This window comes from Pelodiscus sinensis, chromosome 30, assembly GCF_049634645.1.
Source record: "Pelodiscus sinensis isolate JC-2024 chromosome 30, ASM4963464v1, whole genome shotgun sequence".
NCBI classification, from domain to species: Eukaryota; Metazoa; Chordata; order Testudines; family Trionychidae; genus Pelodiscus; species Pelodiscus sinensis.
The window spans coordinates 5553505-5574013 of NC_134740.1; the positions used below are offsets into that span (position 1 = coordinate 5553505).

At 51.4% G+C, this 20509-nt stretch overlaps 1 protein-coding gene and 1 gene segment (V, D, J or C); both read right to left on the reverse strand.

The window, feature by feature from the left end:
- The window catches only part of LOC142821336 (Ig heavy chain V region 3-like), a 250481-nt gene that overhangs the window by 45718 nt on the left and 184254 nt on the right, over window positions 1–20509 (reverse strand).
- LOC142821063 (olfactory receptor 6Z7-like) lies at window positions 5761–6675 on the reverse strand. The gene has a single exon (XM_075911850.1). The coding sequence runs from the start codon at window positions 6577–6579 to the stop codon at window positions 5761–5763; it is 819 nt and encodes a 272-aa protein (XP_075767965.1). The 5' UTR covers window positions 6580–6675.

Here is a 20509-nt window from a genome sequence, read left to right on the forward strand (position 1 = left end):
TGGCCTCCGAAAAAAACCTGGGACATGAAACAGCAGAGATGCGCGCTCCACGCCATTGCTGGTTCAGATCCGATCACACACAGACACGGGAGCCTTGTGACTTTCTTGCTCGGCCTGGCGCGGGATTCCCCGTGGAAGTGCTGCTCCCGCCCAGAGCAGGGGAGCGATCAGCGGCGAATATAGGGCAGAGCGAGCGGGGCGGCTGCTCCTCTTGCCCCGCGTTTCAATAAGCCCCGCGCTAGCGGGGTCACTTTCTAGCTCTCGCCACCAGAGGGCGCCGCTGCCCCGCGCCTCGCAGGGAAGCCAGGTGGTCCTGGGAGCGGGTGGGAGCCGGGCAGGGAGATGCCGGAGCGTGTGGGGGGCGCTCTCAGGGCCCTGTCCCACAGAGCGTCCCCCAGCGTCTGCAGTTCTGTCTAGAGCAGCCCGGCCGGCCCGCAGGCGCTCGGGGGTCTCTGCTGGCGGGTGGGGACCGGGAGGCGCCTTTCCCCAGCTCCGCAGACCCAGACACGATTCCAGCTACTTGAAAGAGCAAAACAGACTAAAGCGGCAGCTTCTGCAGCCTGGCATGGGGGGCGGGGGGAGCGACTCTACCGAGAGGGCCAGGAGCCGGCAACGCGGCGCTGTGCCTAGCCCCGCCCCGCCCCATATCTGCTGCCCCCCAGTTGCTGCCAGATTCCGCAGCCAGAGTCCTCTGCCCCAGCATGGGAAGGGGCGGTCTCGCTGTGGGGGAGCCCCGTCAGCCCCACACTAGCTGGTCTGTGTCTGGGCGGGGGCTGGGCATCGGGGGCTGTTCCCTTCCTGCCCCCGGCACCTAGTCGTAGAGCAGCCGGGCACCAGGGGCCCACACAGCTGCCTTGGTGCGGACACAGGGAGACTGAGCCAGGCGGTTTCCCCCAGCCCCAGCCAGGAGGGACCCAGCCCACAAGCTGGGCAGCATCAGGCTGGCAGAGAGCTCTGCTCGGGCCACTCCTGGGGCGGCGGGGAGGGGGGGGCGGGTAGTGGCAGGCGAGTTTGCTGTGTCCAAGCTCCCTTTCTCGGCAGAGGCCAGTCGGGGCAGCCTCTATGGCCCCTCCTCTGACCCTGCCTGGGGCCTGAGGTGCCGTCACCTTTCCCTCCAGCTGCTCTGCAGGCTCCTGAGAGGCTGCTGGCTCGGACACAGCAACCAGCCCCTTCTAAATCGGGTCAGGATTTCCCTGCTTCCGGGCGCCTCGCTGCTCCAGTGCCTGGGGCTGCAGAAGGGGCTCATGCTGGAGAGAAGCCTTTTCTCACGACTGTTAGAGACCCAGTTGCCAAAAGAGCTAGGCAGCTGTAACAGACTTAAATAGGAATGGAAATGTTTAATTATTAATGCAGAATTGTGTTTAAAAATGAATTACAATATAATTCAAATAAAAATTATCCAGCTAAATTCAGTTTCTATCAAATTTACCCAATAACATTTAATTTGACGCTTTTTTCTATTTTTTCTGCCAAGGAGGGCCCCCTGAAATTGTGCTACCCTGGGCCCCACAGAACTCCCATCCTGTTTAGATCCTTGCTCAAGAGGCTTTTTGTGCACAAAATGGGCCAGTGTAGCCAGATCCTTCTTGCGCAAAAGCCTGTGCCCCCAAAATGGCGGCTTATTAGATATGCAAATGAGGCACCAGGATAATCGTCGCTTAGTCTCATTTGTATATTGCTTGTGCAAAAAAGAAGGCGGTGTCGACATAGTCTAGGTGCGACACTCAATCAGAAGCGGTGATTTTATTAACTTAAAACCGAAACGATCGTTCCCCTGGCGCCCCCAGTGCTCCGAAGGGGGTAACACACCTTCCCACGCGGCTACCAGGAACCAAGCGCAGCCTAACTGCCCGTCTCCTTCCCGCGGCTCGGGAGGCCGGCTGGTCACCTCACCTGGAGGCTGCAGGTTGTCTGTGCTGCAGTAGGACCGGCAGAGGCAGGCGGCTTTAAACAGGAAACTGCCGCCTCTGTCCGCACATCCCAGCCCCTCACAAAGCTGTTCCGCCCTTCTCCCTGCTGAAATCCTTCCGCCGCGCTCTAGTGAGCTGGCCTAGCAGCGCCGGGTCCCTGCGCGGGAAGGGGCGCGAAGAAGCCACGTGGGAACGAACGAGTCCCTTGAACCAGGCGAGCCGGGCCGTGGGAACAGGGCTCCCGCCTCAAGGCCCATGGAAGAGGCAGCCAGCGATGTCCGCCCCGCAGGCTCAGTGGGACCTTGCGAACCGCACTGGGAGAGGGGACGTTGCTAGGCAACGAAAGGGTTAAAATCTCCCCCGGGGTTGTATTTCACCCACCGCAGCTTGTTCTCTGCGCTGAGCCCAGCGCCGGGTTGTTCGTGTCTCTGCTGCCCCCTCGAGGCGCCGCGGGTTCTGCAGCCTGGGTTTTTGTAGGAGCATCAATAGGTTTCGTGTCGCTGTGTGTCTGGCACAGTAATAGCGGGCGGTGTCCTCGGGCTTCAGGCCGGTCATTTGCAGGTGCAGCAGGTTGTTGGGATTGTCCCTGGAGATGGTGAATCGGCCTTTCACGGCATCAAGGTACTGTATATCACCCCCGCCACCAGCGATATAAGCGAGCCACTCCAGCCCCTTCCCGGGAGCCTGCCGGACCCAGCCCATGTAGTAGCTGCTGAAGGTGAAGCCGGAGGCTTTGCAGGAGAGGCGCAGAGAGTCTCCGGGCTTCTTCACATCCCCTCCGGACTCCACCAGCTCCTGGGACCGGGCACCTGGGAACAAAGGCGCGACAGAAGCATTAATATCAAACATGCAAAACAAAATCTCCGTCCCTCTCTCCAGCGTATTTAGCTAGAAAATACCTGGCAAAGCTGCCACCACGAACACTAAATAGACCCAAAATTTCATGTTCCCAGTTGCTGGATTGCAGAGCTGGCTGGTAACTGCACAGACACCGGGGGCTGCGGGGTGTCTCTCCGGGTGCAGCCTAGGCAGAGAGAGATCATTTTAAGCAGGCGTCTGTCACCGCTATTTGCATATTCCCCGCCTTATCAGAGACATAAACGCCTTCCCTGAACGAGCCGAGTCACTGCCATGGAGTCTCCGTCCCCCTCCCGGTGTGTTTGTGCAGCGCCTGGCACAGCGCGGGGGGTCCCGATGGGCTCTCACAGCTCTGGGGAGACACCGAGAAATGACGTCACTGAGCTCGTCATGAATGTCTAGGGGTTCCTGGGGATCGGCTGTGGTGAAGGGAAATATTTTCCCAGGCGTTAGTGGTTTCGGCTCACTGGGGGAGGGGCGGATCCGTGTTTGTTGTGACCCCGGAGGTGCGAACATTTCCCCTCTCGGGTCAGGTTCGGCGGGATTTGCAGCTCCAGGCCTGGGGGCTCCGGGCGGTTTAGTGCGATTCCTGCTTCTTTACGCCGCTTGGGACACGCGAGCCCCAGTTCGCACCGTGTCTGCAACTCCCCCCCCCCCCCCCCCATCGCTTCCCGCTGCGCTCGGTGAGTGGCCCAAGCCGCTGGCCCATTTCTGGCCGCTCACCGGTACTGGGATGCGCAGCCGCAGCGAGGCACTTGCTTTGTCCCCGTCACACTCCCCCTCACTGGGGAACCCACATTTCTACCCCGGCCCCTTTCTCTGCGACGCTCCCAACGCCTGCCCCGTGCGGACCGCGACTCACCAGCGCCCCCTGCCAGAGAATTTCTCCCCCGCAGCCTCAGGCGGGTTTTGTCCGGGCGCAGGTAGGAATCAGTGATCAGTCTTCAGGAGTGAGGGGTCAGCGAGTCTGGGACTGTCCCTGCTCCCCCCCCCTTCCACCCCCAGCCAGTGTCTGCTCAGCCAGGCCCTGGGAGCAATGGCCCCGGCTCACACGCCGGGCGGTATCAGCCCGGGGAAGGGCGGTGTCTGACGGCGCTTTGCTGCCAGAAGCGTTTTCCGACCCACGTGGCATTTCTGCTCCTCAGATCACTAGTTCCTCCTCCCTTGGGACTGAAATCTCCGCGGGGGACGTGGTGGGACGGGGCAGCGGGGCAGCGCCTGGCTCCCTCGGGCACCTTTGAGATTCCAGACCTAATTCACTCGGGGAAATCCAACGTTCTCCTCCTCCCTGAGCCCCCCAGATACCAAGGGGCGGAATCAATCCCGGAGCCAGGCCCGATATGGGACGGAGCCTCCCCCGTTCCCTGCCCGGCTCGGCTCCCCCGGAATTCTGCAGGCGCCCGAGCGCACCTGGAACCGACATTTGGCAGGAAACGTTCCCCGGGCACCGACCCGGACACAGAGACGTGCCCCTGCCCGGCGATTGCAAAGTATCTGGCAAGCGGGGCGGGCCACTTGCTAATTCCCGGTTGGGTTCATTCCTCCTGACGCACCTGCCATTGGCCGCTGCCGGCAAACAGGACTGTGGGCTAGAAGGACCTCGGGTCTGACCCAACGTGGCCACTCCTATGGTTGCAGCTCTGGGCAGGGGATGGCGTTCCACTCACTTGTCGGAGAAATGATAAAGGAACTCCTAGATACATCAACAGCTCAGGGGCCAGTGTATCGGCCTTATAGGCCGAGAGTTGTGAGTTTAAAGCCTCGGGGACAGCGTCTACTTTTAAGTGTACCTAGATCCGTAGTGTGCAACACGCTCATCACTAATCTCTCTTTGGCTGCTTGTGTGTGGCTAGGTCGCAAGTTCAGAATTCGCTGGACACCGCGGATCTAGACGGTGCTTGGTCCTGCCGTGAGGGGGACTGGACTTGAGGATCTTTGCAGGGCCCTTCCAGTTCCAGTGTTCGAGTCTATGGGTCCCGCTCCAACCTGGCGAGGCGAACACCTCACGCGGCAGAGGGACGCTGGACTGGCGGCTGCTCCTCTCTGGGGCTGGTAACGCCAGACCGGTTCTCCGCGCGGTTAGTTTCAGTCCAGCCTTTCCTAGGCTCTCTCTCGCTGTGTGTATCTGGAGCAGCGATACAGGGCGGTGTCTGCGGGCTGCAGACCGCTCAGCTGCAAGGACACTGCCGCACGGTCACTGCTGCCCCCAGGCGGCTCAAGGCGGAGGTGCAGGCTGGGTTCTTGTAGAATCTCTACTAGGTTCAGTGTCGCTGTGTGTGCGGAACAGTAATAGCGGGAGGTGTCCTCGGGTTTCCCTAACCCAGCCCCTGCTGCAGCTATTCCATTTTCACCTACGCAACCCTATGGGCCAGAATCTTAGAACCCTTAACTGAGTACTGAGCACAGATGTAGTTGCCTCATCTAAAAAAAGATCTATTGGCATTAGGAAAGGTAAAGAAAAGGGCAACACAACTGAGGAGGGGCTTGGAATGGGTCCCATGTGAGGAGAGATTAAAAAGACTTGGACTTTTCATCTTAGAAAAGAGGAGACTAAGGGGAGATGTGATAGAGGTTTATAAAATCATGACTGCTGTGGAAAAAGCAAATAAAGAAAAGTTATTTACTTATTCCCTAAATATAAGGATTAGGGGTCACCAAATGAAATCAATAGGCAGCAAATTAAAAAAAAGAAAAGTTTTTCTTCATTCAGCACACAGTCAAACTCTGGAACTCCTTGCTAGAGGATGTGGTGAAGGCTAGGACTTTAATAGGGTTCCAAAAAGAGCTAGCGAGATTCATCGAGGTTAGGTCTATGAATGTCTATTAGCCAGAATGGGTAGGAACGCTGTTTGTCTGGAAATGGGTGAGAGGGGAAGGATCAGTGAGGATTACCTCTTGTGTACTCTCTCTCTGGGGCACCTGCTACTGGCCACTGTTGGCAGACAGGATACTGGGATAGATGGACATTTGGTCTGATCCAAAGTGGGTGTTCTTACGTTCTTAATTCTCTGCAAGCTTTGCACAGGGCCTCTTGGACCTCTCTGTTTCTCAGGGCATAGATGAGTGGATTGACCAGGGGCGTCAGGACAGTGTAGGAGACTGAGAGAACTTTCTTGAAGTCGCTCAGGAGGTCGGTGGTTGGGAACATGTAGACAATCATGAGAGCTCCATAGTAAATGCTCACCACGATGAGGTGGGAGGAGCAGGTGGAAAAGGCCTTTTGCCTCCCGGTGGAGGAGCGGATTCTGAGGATGGTGCTGAGGATGCCGATGTAAGACGCCAAGGTGAGCAGGAAGGGGACCAGTGCAAAAATCAAGCAAATTGAGAACGCCAACGTGTCCATCAGCAGAGGATGATTGCAGGAGAGTTTTAGAAGGGGAATAAAGTCACAAAAGAAATGGTCGATACCATTAGGGCCACAGAAGGTTAACTGGGACAATGGCAATGCTGTAATACTAGAAGCAATGAATCCACCTATCCATGACCCCCCGGCAAGCTGGAGGCAAGACCTGCTACTCATCCGGGCTGTGTAGTGCAGCGGGTTGCATATGGCTAGATACCGGTCGTAGGACATCACTGATAGGAGGAGGCATTCTGAGCCTCCCAGAGCACCAAAGAAATAAAATTGTGTGAGACACCCTGTAAAAGAAATTGTCCAGTCCCCAGCCAGGAGCCCGGCCAGCAGCTGGAGCAGGAGGGTGGAGCTGTAGCAGATCTCCAAGCAGGACAAGTTGCCCAGGAAGAAGTACATGGGGGTGTGGAGGTGTCGATCAGTCACAACTAACACTATGACAACGATGTTTCCAACCATGGTCACCAGGTAGATCACGAGAAAGAGCAAGAAGAGAGGAACCTGCAGGCCAGGAAGATCCCCGAATCCCAGGAGGATAAATTCTGTGACAGACGTTTGGTTTCCTTGTTCCTGGCTTGCCATGGGGTGTGTCTGTGGGACAGAAACAGGGTCACTGGGAGCAATAACTAACATTCATTGCAATATGGCAACCTGTGGTGCTGGACTTGGACAGGGGGTACAGACTCCTTGACAGATGTGACAGAGGCTGGTTCAGACAATCACTCCCATCACTGCCTGGTGGCTAAAAGCTGAACAAGGGAGGGGGAGATCGGCTGGAGGGAATATTTGACAGGGAGTTCCAGCAGAGAAACCAGCCAAGCAAGCGGGCCTGGGACTTGTAAGGGCCGGGTGAGGAGCTTCCCTTTGGCCTTGGCCCCGGTTCTCCTCCTTTGGATAGAAAGCAGCAGGATACATGTAAGAGAGCCTGGACGGCCCTTCCTTAACCAGAACAACAATGTCTCCAGTGCCAGCCTCATCCGGTCCTTGGATCTCTCACAAAGCAAAGCCTGGGTCTGACTCAGCTCTGGAGGACTCATGGACACATACAAACAAGGCCAAAGAAGGTGGAGGAGAGTCAGGAGTGCTGCCCAATCAGCATAGCTTGTACAGGACAGCGAGACCAGGGCACTTGGACCAGAAACAGCCTGGTCCTAGTGCATCCCATTTTTATAAGAAAAATTCCAGAGACATCCGGAAAACTATTAATTAAGCACTTTTGCAATATTTTGGCACAGCAAAATGTAGCCTAAATATTGGCATAATAGGTATCGTACACGATATGCAGTTGATTGGTAGTTATGACTAGAACCACCAAGTCTCGCTTTGCTATAAATTGGGTTTAGTAAGAAGAATCGATGGGAGGGAATAAGCAGGAATGACCCACAGGTTTTGCTTTTGCTGTAACTAGAAATAATGGAGCCCTTCACCATACCCAGCATTCAAAGGAACCTCCTGCCTGGTACTGTAGGTAGCAGGTACAACCAAACTAGGTTTAATTATTGTAGGTAAGGCTCCACCTTGAATGTGCAAGCGGGTGTGGTTGTCCTATCCCAAAAAATCTACACTAAGTATGGAAAAGGTGCCGAGGGGGCAATAAAACACGAGGGGCTGGGAAACAGTTTCAAATGAGGGGAGAAGAAAAACATCGAAATTGCGCAGTTATAGATAGTCTGTGAACTCATGAATGATCATCTCCTGCAGGGGTGGGCACTAAAACTGGGCCATTTCACCAGGGTTAGCCCCTGCTGGGCTGCCGCCGCCATGTTTACCTGCACCGCCCCTGGTCCTGGAGATCGCAGCTCCCAGTGGCCAGGAACGGCGATCCGTGGCCAAGGGATGCTGTGCTCCCCGTACCTGAGGAGGTGCAGGTAGATATGGTGGGGCCGGGGCCTATAGGGGTTAACCCCCAGAGACCGAACCCAGCCACAGGCCAGTATTTGCCCACCTCTGTCCCAGAAACACGTCCAGCCTTGATTTAAATCTCAGCAATGAAGGAGAATCCCCCACAGGACTGGGCGGGCTATTCGGATGGCTCACTCCCCTCAGTATCAACACTGGGAACCTTTGCTCCAGTCTCTGTTTTTCTAGCTTCTATTTCCAGCTATTTCATCACGTGACATTTCGGTTTGCTGGACCCAGCTCTGTGTTCCCCGGGTAGGTACCTACAGGCCAGGATCAAATTACCCAGCCAGCTTCTCCTTGCTGAGAGGAGCGTATGGAGACTGTTACTACAAGGAAACTTCCCAGAGCTTCAGCCACTCTTGTGGTTAGTTTCTGAACACGCCTTAATTTCTCAGTAGCTTTTTTCAGATGGGCACCGCAAAACGGGACGTGGGATTTCTGCATGTGCCAAATCCAGGGGAGAAAGGACACCTCTTCTCCTAGTAACTATTCCCCTGATTTAACAGCCAAGAAAGTACTCAGCCTGTTAGGTCACAGGCTGACCCCCGCACCTGCTGGGTGTGGTTCATTGTCCCAGCTAGTGGCACCGACACCACCTACTGTGAGTGAGCGAGAATGAGCTCGCTCTACAGCCTCAGCGGGAACCCAGCAGTTCTTTTCCTCAAGCAGTAGCGGTTCTGAACCTTTTTCGGTCCACACACCCCTTGGTCTCACCAAACACATCACCTATCCCGCTGGGTGATAATATTTTTTATAACTAAATTCAATAGATTACCTATACTTGAACATACGCGAACATCACGTACCCCCTGACAGGGCTTCATGCAACCTTTGGGGTTCCATGGACCCCAGGTTCAAAACCCCCGCAGTAGAGCCTCATGCCCAGGTTCAGTTCTGCTTGTCGGAGGCTCATGTTCTGCTGGTTTTTCACCAGGAACCTGGAGATTTTTTTTTCAAACTCACTTTTCCTTAAGACTCATCCTAGAACATCTCACACAAAACATTTTCAAATGCCCCATTGCCGCTCATGTGCTTTACACAGAACAATATTTTTCAGCATTTCAAGGCTGGCAAACCTTTCCATGAAAATATATTCAGAATCCCACCATGGTAGATGTAAAGAATAAAATATTTTATCAGTGACAACAAGAAACCTGTTTAATACAACCACTATGTGTGACTTCAGAAACTTTGAAGCTTTTAATGATCCCAAATTTATTCTAAAAGATGTACTTTCATTGTATCAGGAAAATACAATGTGTAAAAATATCAGTGCCCTACAGGTACCCCTCTCGGATTGCCTTTCATTTTTTCTGCCCCCAAATTAGTTGCCAAATAAAGATCGAATATGCTCTCAGCATCACATAAACCATACCACTGTATGGTAATTTCACAACTCAACCCACAACTTGGATTTTAAATTGAGGATATCTTCAGGAAAGACATCCAGACTCAATGTAAAGAGTTCATGTGACGGCATATTTACCACCTCTCTCATCCCAACCCTAACCCTAACCCTAACCCTAACCCACTTGTTAATAGCTCTCACTTTTTAAAACATGCACCTTACCTCTTGTTTCAATGTGTCTAACTTCAGTTTCCAGCCAGGGGAATTTTTTTTCTGCTAGATTAAGCAGTTTTGAACTATCAGAAATCTGTTCCTCGCGAAGTCTTCTCTCCACCTGTTCTTAAATAATCTGTTTGGATTGAACTTCACTGCTACATTTTTTCCTCCACCTTTCTGTATTCCTTGCTAAATTCTTTTTCTATATCTATTTCATTGAGCAACAACATCAACACAGCAGCCAAAGTACCACTTACGTGTGCCTTGTAGTGACAGACTCAAGGAACTCAATCCATTCCGTGTCACAGAGACATTTCAGAAATGTCTTGGTTGCTCATACGTAGCACCTACATGAGGAGGATATTGGCTCTTCTAACAGAGACAATCAAAAATCTCCCGCTGAATGGTGGTTGAAACAAGACAAATTCACACTAGACATAAGATGCACGTTTTAACATTGAAGATAATTAACACTTTACCGAGGATTGTGATAGATTCCTCATAATGGACTGCTTTTAAATTAAGAGTGGATTTTTTTCTAAAAGTTCTGCTGTAGGAGTTTTTTTATGTGAAGTGTTACACAGGATTTCAGCCTAGGAGACCAAAACGGTCCCTTCTTGTCCATGACATTGTGAGCCAAGGAACATCAAAGCGTAGGAATAGGTGTGCATAGTTATACAGATCTCACCTTTTCAGACTGGCTGTGGTTCAGATGCTGTAATCACAAATGAAATAAACGCCTCTCTCTCTCATTTTCCAAATTACTCTCTGTCAGTCTCCGTTGCTCTACCTCGCATGTTGCCTCTGCCCATCTGGGAAATAAACTTTGCCTGCATTCATTCTATAAATACATTTTTTAAAGTGGGATGGTTTCATCTGGGCTCTGCAATACCAGTGGGAAATGACAAATGGAAAAAGTTTCCTGGGACTTGTTGAGCTATGTAAACAAATTGAATAGAAAAATGGTCACCTTCTTTAAGGATCACATTTTCAAGAAAACTAAAGAAGTTAAGTACAAAACACCCATGGAATTCAGATGCTCAAATCCCATAGGAATCTTTGGAAATCCCACTCTGCAATTTTAAAACAGACGTCAGTGATTAATTCATTTTTTTAATTTCTCACTTTTTGATTTTTTTTCATTATCCCCCCCCCCCCCCCCCATCAAAGGATGTTTGGAAGGATGTTCTGAAAACACACTGGAAAGTATTTCCCTTCAACAGTCACCAATTCGTTATCCATTTTGCAAGCACTTCTATGGATTGCATTCTTAAACACACAAACTGTAGGAGTTGTAGCAAATGAGTATGTGTCAGGGTACCTGTGTGAATGAAGGTGTTCAGTGACCTTGCAAGTGAAAAACATATTTGAGGTTGAAAAAAAATTAATTGACCTTTGTGAAAGCAAAAGTAAAAAAAAAAAAAAACTCCCAAAACTCTTCTTAGATCAAATTCACCCCTGAAATGCATTGCTTCAAGTTTTACTGTTTTGAGAAACAACAATCAGTTTCACACATACTGAATAGGAAATGACCCAAAAGTAATGGACCACAAGCCAAATATGAGCCAGCAGTGCTACATGGCAAACATGATTCTGTGATGCATGAACATGAGTGTTGTGAGCAAGACACAAGAAGTCATTCTTCCACTGTACACTGCACTGAGACAAATTGTTCTCCTTGGCCTCTGATGATAGGACAAGAAGCAATAAGCTTAAACTGCAGCAAGAAAGGTTTAGGTTGGACATTAGTAAAAACGTCTTAATTGTCAGGTTGGTTAAACATTGGGATAAGTTGCCTAGGGAGGCTGTGGAATCCCCATCTCTGGAGATATTTAAGAGCAAGTTAGATAGACATCTATCAGGGACTGTGTAGAACATACTGGGTCCTGCTGTGAGAGCAGGGGACTGGACTCGATGACCTCTCGAGGTCCCTTCCAGTGCTAGAGTTCTATGAAGAAGGGGTTGGTGCAGGACAGTGGAGCAGCCTGGGACAAGACTCTCCCAACATGTAAACCGGTGTTTAATTAGGAACTGAACTATTTTCCGCGTGGGGGGAAGGGAAAGAGACAATTAGACAAGGCACATGGAATGCAAGTGCCTCTGTGCAAGTCCCACTGGGCATTGTTAGCTCCAAAGCTCTGGAGACAAAACCAGTCAGCGGGGGAAAGGCTGGCGCTGGGCAGTCATGAAAAGTGTGAAGACATCAGAGAATACAAACTTCAGGACACGCTGAGTGGGGTCCCAGTGGGCCAGGCTGGGATTGCACTGCTGGGGCAAATGGCAAAGAAGGGGGCAGAGAGTTCCCCAAACTGTCAGTCTGATATTTAGATTGCTCAAACTGGGGAGCAAAAAGCTTCTGCAGGACTTTGCTGGTACCCAGAAACCAGAAACACAGTTCCCTTAAAGCAGAACTCACCAACCAGTCCATCGGGATCTACCAGTAGATCTTGGAGCCTCTGACAGGGGATCCCAACTGGTTTGGCCAGGAAGCTATCAAGTGCTGGCACTAAAATTGCTCTTCCACCCACTGTCATGCTGCTCCTGCCCTTTGGTATATATGGCTGTGACTATTTTCTTCCACTACTTGATCTGAGGAAGTGGGTCTGGCCCACGAAAGCTCATCACCTAATAAACCATCTTGTTAGTCTTTAAAGTGCTACATAGTCCTGCATTTTGCTTCAGATACACCAGACTAACACAGCTACATTCTATTACTGTTTGTTTAAATGTGGTTCTTGGAGCAGTGAGCTCTAAAATGCCGAACCTGCCACGTCTGGAGTCATTATCCCAGTGGTAACTGCTGCTCCTGGGTGTGGCTGGCAAGTCCGTGCAGCCCCTGAGAGGCAGAGCAGGGAGTCCTCACACGCTGTCCTTGCCTGCAGACTCTGCTCCTGCAGCTCCCATTGATCAATATCAGGGAGCTGTGGCATCAGTGTCTGTAGGTGAGGGGCAGCACCTGAAACCATGGAGCCACTGCTGTAATTGCCAGCTGCTGTGAGGAGGGCTGTGGGACCAGGGCAGGCGTGAGTCTGACCTGGCTCTGCTGCTCCATCCCTGGGCCAGCTGTCCCCAGCCATTCCCAGGCTATGTCTACACTGGTGGGTTCTTGCACAAGAACACGTCCACACTGCCATGTGCTTTTGAGGAAGAACATCCTTGGCAGTGTGGATGCTCACTTGTGCAAGAAAACTCTGATGGCCATTTTAGCCACAGGGATTTCTCGCACAAGAAACCCCTGCCACGTGTCCACACAGCCCTCTTGCACAAGAGCTCTTACACTTGTTAGAAAAGCATGTAGCTCTTGCGCAAGAAGCCCTCTCTCCCCACACTCTAAGCTATATCTAAACCTGCGGGTTCTTGCAGAAGAACAGCCGTTCTTCTGCAGAGTGTCCACACTGCCCACCCACTGTTCCACAAGAAGATTTACACTACGGCTTAGTAAAAGACGACCTCTTGCACAAGAGCTATGCTCTTTCCTTACAAGTGTAAGAAGGCAGTGTGGCTGCACAGTAGGGGTTTCTTGCACAAGAAAGCCCTAGGGCTGAAATGGCCATCTGAGCTTTCTTCTGCAAGGGTATGTCTACACTAGCCCCTTAGTTTGAACTAGGGAGTCTAATGTAGGCATCCAAAGTTGCAAATGAAGCCCGGGATTTAAATATCCCAGGCTTGATTTGCATCTTCCCATCCGGTCGCCATTTTTCAATCCCCCTAGTCTGAATTAACTACCCACGGTTACACGTGGCAGTGAAACATTAACTTGAACTAAGTTCGAGTTAACTGTTACACCTCCTGGAATGAGGTCATCCATGTGTAGCCTCTGACAATAGAAGCTAGAGACAATATCCCTGCCTAGTATGTATAAGAGCCAATGATGGACCAATCCTCCATGAATTTATGTAGCTCTTTTTTTTAACCCTCTTCAAGTCCTGAGCGTTACACCATCCTCTGGCAAGGAGTTCCACAGGTTGTCTGTGCCTTGCATGAAGAAAAACTTCTCTTTGCTTGTTTTAAACCTGCTGCCTATTAATGTCATTTGATGTCCCCTAATTCAGGTGCAAAAAATTCTTTGGGAGTTAGTTCCCCCACGTACAGCCCAGTGGCCAATACCAGGGTGACAGAACAGGAGCTGCAGACTTGGTCTGGCGGCTCCAACTTCCCTGCAAGAGGCTTTGGCAGAGCTGGGCGAACAGGGCCATGGCCACAGGTTTCTCTTCTCACTTCTCAGGCAGGCTCCTGACCCCAGGCCTCGCTTGGGTGTGGTGCTGAGGTGTGGCAGGAAAAACTCCCCTTTCCTACAGATCATGGGAAGGTAGTTGAATTCCTCAGCCCGGGACAATTAACCATTCATCTGCCGAGTTGCCACTTGACTTCAAAGTGACTCATGGACACTGACACTGTCACAGCCAAGTCCTGCCCAGTCACAGCCCCTTGGGGTCTCGGAACCAAGAGCATAGAGCAGGGACAGAAACCGCCTGGGGACATCACTGACCTCCAGTGAGGTGCAGGGACCCGAGAGCAGCACAGTCACTAGCGAGCAACCAGCCTGCCTGTCAAAGCGCTGCTGTGTCGGACATGGCTCCATTCGCCACCTCTGGTGACGGGCTCTAATGACCATTTATACCCCGTTCTAATCTGCCTTTAGTGGCTGAATGTGGGTGATGTAGCCTCGAAGTTTCCTGTCCCTTCCTGGCTCAGTATCAGCGTCTGTGGGGACATTTTCACACACACTTCAGTGAATCTTGAAAGGAGTTGGTTGAATTTCAGCGAGGCAGAGACTGCTCAGCCCTGGCGATGAAGCCCCTTTGAAAATGGGATCCAAGCTCCCCAGTCACTTAGATGTTCATTATAATGACACCTGAACTGAGCTATTACAGACGCTGACAGGACAGGGACCTGGGAGTTCCTTTCCAAGGGCAGCAGGAGGTTTGTTTCCAGAAGGAGCAAGCTCAGCCAACAATGCTGAGATTGTCAAACCGGGTTAAGGGAATTGGATGAGAACTTTGTGCCTAAACCACTCAGGCAGCTCTGACAAACTCAGCCACACAGCGTGTTCCTGGGATCCGTGTGTTATTTCTTGAGAGCCAGCGCAGACTTTGCCCGCCACAGAGGGATTTGCTTTAGAGCTCAAAGTTTCTCCCCTCTCTGGGATTTTGCCTTTGAGACTAGAAGTTTGCATCTGCTGATGTCATCTAGAAACAGACCAAACACCAACTTTCCTCGCCGGTGACGTTCCCCGTGGGACTGGCACCTGGGGAGGCGGCCCCTGCCCACACCAGGCTATACAGCGCACCGAGAAGATTTTCCACAGTTGGCGCAGGGCTGCGGCGTGGGGCGCGTCATCCAGAGAGGGCGAAGGAGCCTCGGTCGCTGCTCTGGGCTCTGACGTTCCAGTGACCGGGCCCGGGGCGCAGGGGAACGCGCCGGGTAGAGCAGATGGGCGGAGGAACCTGCCTCTGGCCCTGAGACGCTCCGTGCGGAGGTGGGATCCGGGATCCCGTTGCTGCCTGACCTGCCTTGGAGGTAAATCAGCCGTTTCCTCCCGGCTCCCTGCCGCTCCAGGGTTGGGAAGCAACGTGGGTTTGGTAGGACACTAGTGGGGGGGGGGTGTTCATGGGGCGCGGGGCGCTGGTCTCTAGCAACCCTCCCACCCAAAAGGAGAGGATTTCAGATCAGCCAAGAGCTTTCAGCTCACAACTTCCCTTGCTTCTGTCACCCTGGGATCTGGGCACCGCACTCTCTGGAACGTGTCTCTCCTCCGCCCCCCCAGTGCATTGCCACCAGCCCAGCTTGGCAGCAGGGTGTACCGCACACAGAGGGACTGATCTCTGGAGGTGTCTGGGCAGCTAACGCTATAGTATCCCACACTGCCAACAAGCCCATTCTCCGGCAGTGGCAGAGCCTTTCTAATGGCCCAATGAGTCCCAGAGAGAGCTAGGGGCAAAGCCGGGATGGGAATCATTGAATCATAGAACACTAGAACTGGAAGGGACCTCAAGAGGTCATTGGATCCAGTCCCCTGCCCTCACGACAAGACTGTTTAGACCATCCCTGATAGATGCCTATGTAACCTGCTCTTAAATATCTCCAGATACGGAGATTCCACAACCTCCCTAGGCAATTTATTCCAGTGTTTAACCACCCTGCCATTTAAGCCCATTGCTTCTTGTCCTATCCTCAAAGGCAAAGGAGAACAATTTTTTCCCTCTTCCTTGTGACACCCATTTAGATACCTCAAAACCACTATCATGTCTCCTCTCAGTCTTCTCCTTTCCAAACTAAACAAGCCCAGTTATTTCAGTCTTCCCTCATAGGTCATGTTCTCTAGGCCTTTAATCATTCTTGCTGCTCTTTTCTGGATCTTCTCCAGTTTCTCCACATCTTTCTTGAACGGTGGTGCCCAGAACTGCATAATCACCACAGAGTAGAGTGGAAGAATTACTTCTCCTATCTTGCTCACAATACTCCTGTTAATGAACCCAGAATCATGTTTGCTTTTTTTGCAGCACTGTCATAGTGTTGATTCATATTTAGCTGGTGGCAGAGTTGTTGACTCAAGTCCGACTTAAATTGCCTCGGTGACTCAACTTGAAACTCGACTCGGGTTCATTGTTTGTGACTTGAGACTCGACGTGGACTTGAGAATAACAATTTGAAGACAACACTGGCTTGTGGTCCACTATGACCCCTAGATCTATTTCTGCAGGAGTCCTTCCTGGACAGTCGCTTCCCATTCTGTGTGTGTGCAATGGATTGTTCCTTCTTCACAGGAGGACTTTGCATTTGTCCTATTTACCTCAGACCATTTCTCCAGGTTGTGCAGATAATTTAGAATTATGACCCTATCCTCGAAAGCACTTGCCACCCCTCCCAGCTTCATATCATCTGCAAACTTAATAATCATACTGTCTATGGGTATGTCTACACTACAGCGCTAGTTCGAACTAACTTAGTTCGAATTAGTTAATTCGAACTAAGCTAGTTCGAACTAACGCATCTAGAACTAAAAACTAGTTCGAATTAGCGTTTTGCTAGTTCGAACTAGTAAGTCCACATTGAGTGGACTCTGAACAGGGCTCAATGATGGCCGGAAGCAGTGCCGGCAGGGCATAAAAGGAGGACTTAGAGCATGGAGATACTGTCTCAGGCTAGCCGAGGGCTGCGCTTAAAGGGTCCCGACCCCCACCCCGGACACACAGTTCTAAGGGGTGCCCCGCTTGCAAAGAAGTTCTGGCTTGGAGTGCCCTGACTGCCCACACTGGGCACATCACACCACTCGGCCATCAGCCCGGCTGCACTTGCCGCAGGCTGCCATCTGGGGAGAGGGAGTAATTGGGGGGCTGCAGGAGAGCTTCCACCCCCAGAAGCCCGCAGAGCCAGCCCAGTCCTCCCCATCGGGGGCTCGTACCCCATTCCTCCCTCACCTCCTTCCACTTACCCTTCCCTAGCCCCCCTTCTTATTGATGTACAAAATAAAGATAACGTTTCTTCCAACATTGACTCTGTCTTTATTGAAAAAAACTGGGGGAGACTGGGAAAAGGAGGTGGGAGAGGGGAAGAGAAAGGCTGGGAGAGGGGAGGGCAACTAACATGATCAGGGGTTGGGAACAGGTCCCAGATGAAGAAAGGCTACAGAGACTGGGACTGTTCAGCTTAGAAAAGAGGAGACGGAGGGGGGACAGGATAGAGGTCTCTAAAAGCAGGGGTTGGGTGGAGAGGGTGCATTCAGAAAAGTTCTTCCTGAGTTCCCATAAAGAAGGACTAGAGGACACCAAAGGAAAGGAATGGGTAGCAGGCTTGAAACTAGTAAGAGAAAGTTGTTGTTCTTGACAAAGCAAATAGTTAATCTGTGGAACTCCTTGCTGCAGGAGGCTGTGAAGGCTAGAACTAGAACAGAGTTTAAAGGGAAGTGAGATAAAGTGATGGAGGTTGGGTCCATGGAGTCCTATTAGCCAGAGGTTAGGAGTGGTGTCCCTGCCCAAAGTTTGTGGAAGGCTGGAGAGGGATGGCACGAGACAAATGGCTTGGTCATTGTCTTCGGTCCATCCCCTCCAGAGTCCCTAGGGTTGGCCGCTGTTGGCAGACAGGCTACTGGGCTAGATGGACCTTTGGTCTGACCCAGGACGGCCATTGTAAGCTCAGGGCTCAGTGTCGGGGGTCTCAGTGGACCCCCTTGATTTTCATGCACACCTGGTCCTGGGTGGCCAGGCTGGCAGCTCTCCTGCCCTAGACGGCCACTTTCCTGTGCCTAGTGCGGAGATCGTGGACGAGGTCCACGATGTCCGCAGTAGCCCAGGAAGGTGCCCGCCTCTTGCGGTCCAGGGCAAGCTCCCGGTAGCCGCCAGCCTGGTCCCGGCAAGAGGGGGTGGGCTGGGGGGCATCGGGTGGGTGGCTCTGTGCCGTGCCAGGTGCAGGGTCTGCTAGCTGGGTGCTGGCAGGCTTGCACCTGGCACGGGCACCGTAGCCAGCCTGTGCCCCTTTAAGGGGTCCGGGGCCGGGAGGGGGGCATAGAGTTTCCCTGGTGTTGGCCAGAGTGGCCACCAGGGAAACCTGGGGAGGGCTAGCCTCCCACTAGTTCGAACTAAAGGGCTACACAGCCCTTAGTTCGAACTAGCTAGTTCGAACTAGGCGTTAGTCCTCGTAAAATGAGGTTTACCTAGTTCGAACTAAGCGCTCCGCTAGTTCGATTCAAATTCGAACTAGCGGAGCGCTAGTGTAGCACCTATTAAAGTTAGTTCGAACTAACGTCCGTTAGTTCGAACTAACTTTGTAGTGTAGACATACCCTGAGTCAGTATCTAAATTGTTGATGAAGATATTGAACAGAACCAGTCCCAAAACAGACCCCCCTCCTTGTTATGCCCTTCCAGCAGGATTGTAAACCATTAATAACTACTCTCTGAGAACAGTTTTCCAGACAGTTATGCACCCACCTTAGAGTAGCCCCATCTAATTTGTATTTGGTTTTCTCCAGATTTCAGTTGTGTTGATGTACACCCCAGACCCTGAGGGTACTTATACCACTGGATGTGAAACACTATTCTAAACCTACCCCATTCCCACTAGTATTCACTATGTCAGGCATTCCTTCATTATCAGACTTCTCGGTGAAGACTAAAACAAAGAAGTCATTAAGCACCTCTGCCATTTCTAAGTTTCTTGTTACTGTTTCTCCCTCCTCACCGAACAATGGGCCGTCCCTGTCCTTGGTCTTCTTCTTGGTTCTTATATATTTATAGAAAGTCTTCTTATTTCCCTTTGGCTGTGTCGAGACTGGCAAGTTTTTCCGCAAAATCAAATGATTTTGCAGAAAAACTTGCCAGCTATCTACACTGGCCACTTGAATTTCCGGAAAAGCACTAACGATCTCATGTAAGATCGTCAGTGCTTTTCTGGAAATACTATGCTGCTCTCATTCAGGCAAAAGTCTTTTTCCAAAAGACTTTTCCACAAAAGGGCCAGTGTAGACCGCAGAGTACTGATTTCTGCAAAAAAGCCCAGACCGTGAAAATGGCGATAGGGGCTTTTTTGCGGAAAACCGCATCTAGATTGGCCACGGATGCTTTTCTGCAAAAAGTGCTTTTGCAGAAAAGCATCCTGCCAATCTAGACGCGCATTTCCGAAAATGCTTTTCATGGAAAATTTTCCATTGAAAGCATTTTTGGAAAATCATGCCAGTGTCTGCAGCTAATTTGAGCTCATTTTGTGCCTTTGTCTTTCTAATCTTGCCCCTGCATTGCTCTACTGTTTACTCATATTCATCCTTTGATTTGTCCTATTTTCCAGATTTTATGTGACTCCTTTTTAATTTTTAGATCATGGAAGATCTCCTGGTTAAGCCAAGGTGGTCTTTTTCTGTAATTTCTATCTTTCCTATGCAGTGGAATAGCTTGCTTTTGGGCCCTTAATAATGTCTATTTGAAAAACTGCCAACTCTCTTCAGTTGTTTTTCACCTCAGTCTTGCTTCCCATGGGACATTATCTACTCTGAACTTACCAAAATCTGCTCTCCTGAAATTCATTGTCCCTATTTTGCTGTTTTCTCTTCTACCATTCCTGAGATTCATGAGTTCTATGATTTCATGATCACTTTTACCAATGCTACCTTCTACTTTCAAATCCTCAACCAGTTCCCCCCTATTTGTTAAAATCAAATGTAGAGCAGCTTCCCCAGTAGCATTTTCAACCTTCTGAAATAAAAAGCTGTCTTCAGTGCAGTACACGAGCGTATTGGCTAGTCTGTGCCCCCCTGTATTAGTTTCCCAACTGCTATCCTGCGCCCAAGGCATCCTTGCAAACACTGGGCCTGCTTTCCACTCCCCTCCCTGCGGCACAGTGACAGTCCTTCCCTGCCTGGTGGCCCTCGCAGGGCCATGAAGAGGGGGCGGGATGAGGCAGGGAATGCAGAGCTGAGAATCGCTGCTGTCTCAGGCCAGGGAGGAGACGTTGGCTGGGGCCGGCCTGGAGGAAAGGATTTCCTGCAATCTTGTGGACTAATCTTTGATTTTATGTCTTTTCCCCATTTGTAACCAGTTTAATTGTTTACCTTTGTGGGGAACCAGCCGACACAGGGGGTAGGGGATGGGCAGGTCAGTGCCAACACGGGGCTGTGAGGAGACCCCACCTGTGAAAGCAGAGATACAGCAGTACAACAGCGTGGGCTAGGTGCAGGGACGGCGGCTGCTCTAACCCAGGGCAGGGTCCATCCAGAGCCAGGGCTGGGAGGAGAAGGAGGCAGCTGCAGCCCCTCAATCATTCTGGTTGTCCTCCACTAGACTGTCTTCAATACCCGGCACCCTAGAACAGACTGTGAATGTCAAAGGGCGGGAGGACTGGGAGCTGCTGTTTGCTGCCTAGTTCAAGGAGGGGTTTCTCTTCTCCCCCCCCCATTAGCATCTGAGCCAGTTTGTGAGTCTGAGAGTTTCTT

Coding starts and splice junctions, on each gene's coding strand:
- LOC142821063 (XM_075911850.1), bottom strand. CDS start 6,579: ATGGTTGGAAACATCGTTGTCATAGTGTTAGTTGTGACTGATCGACAC.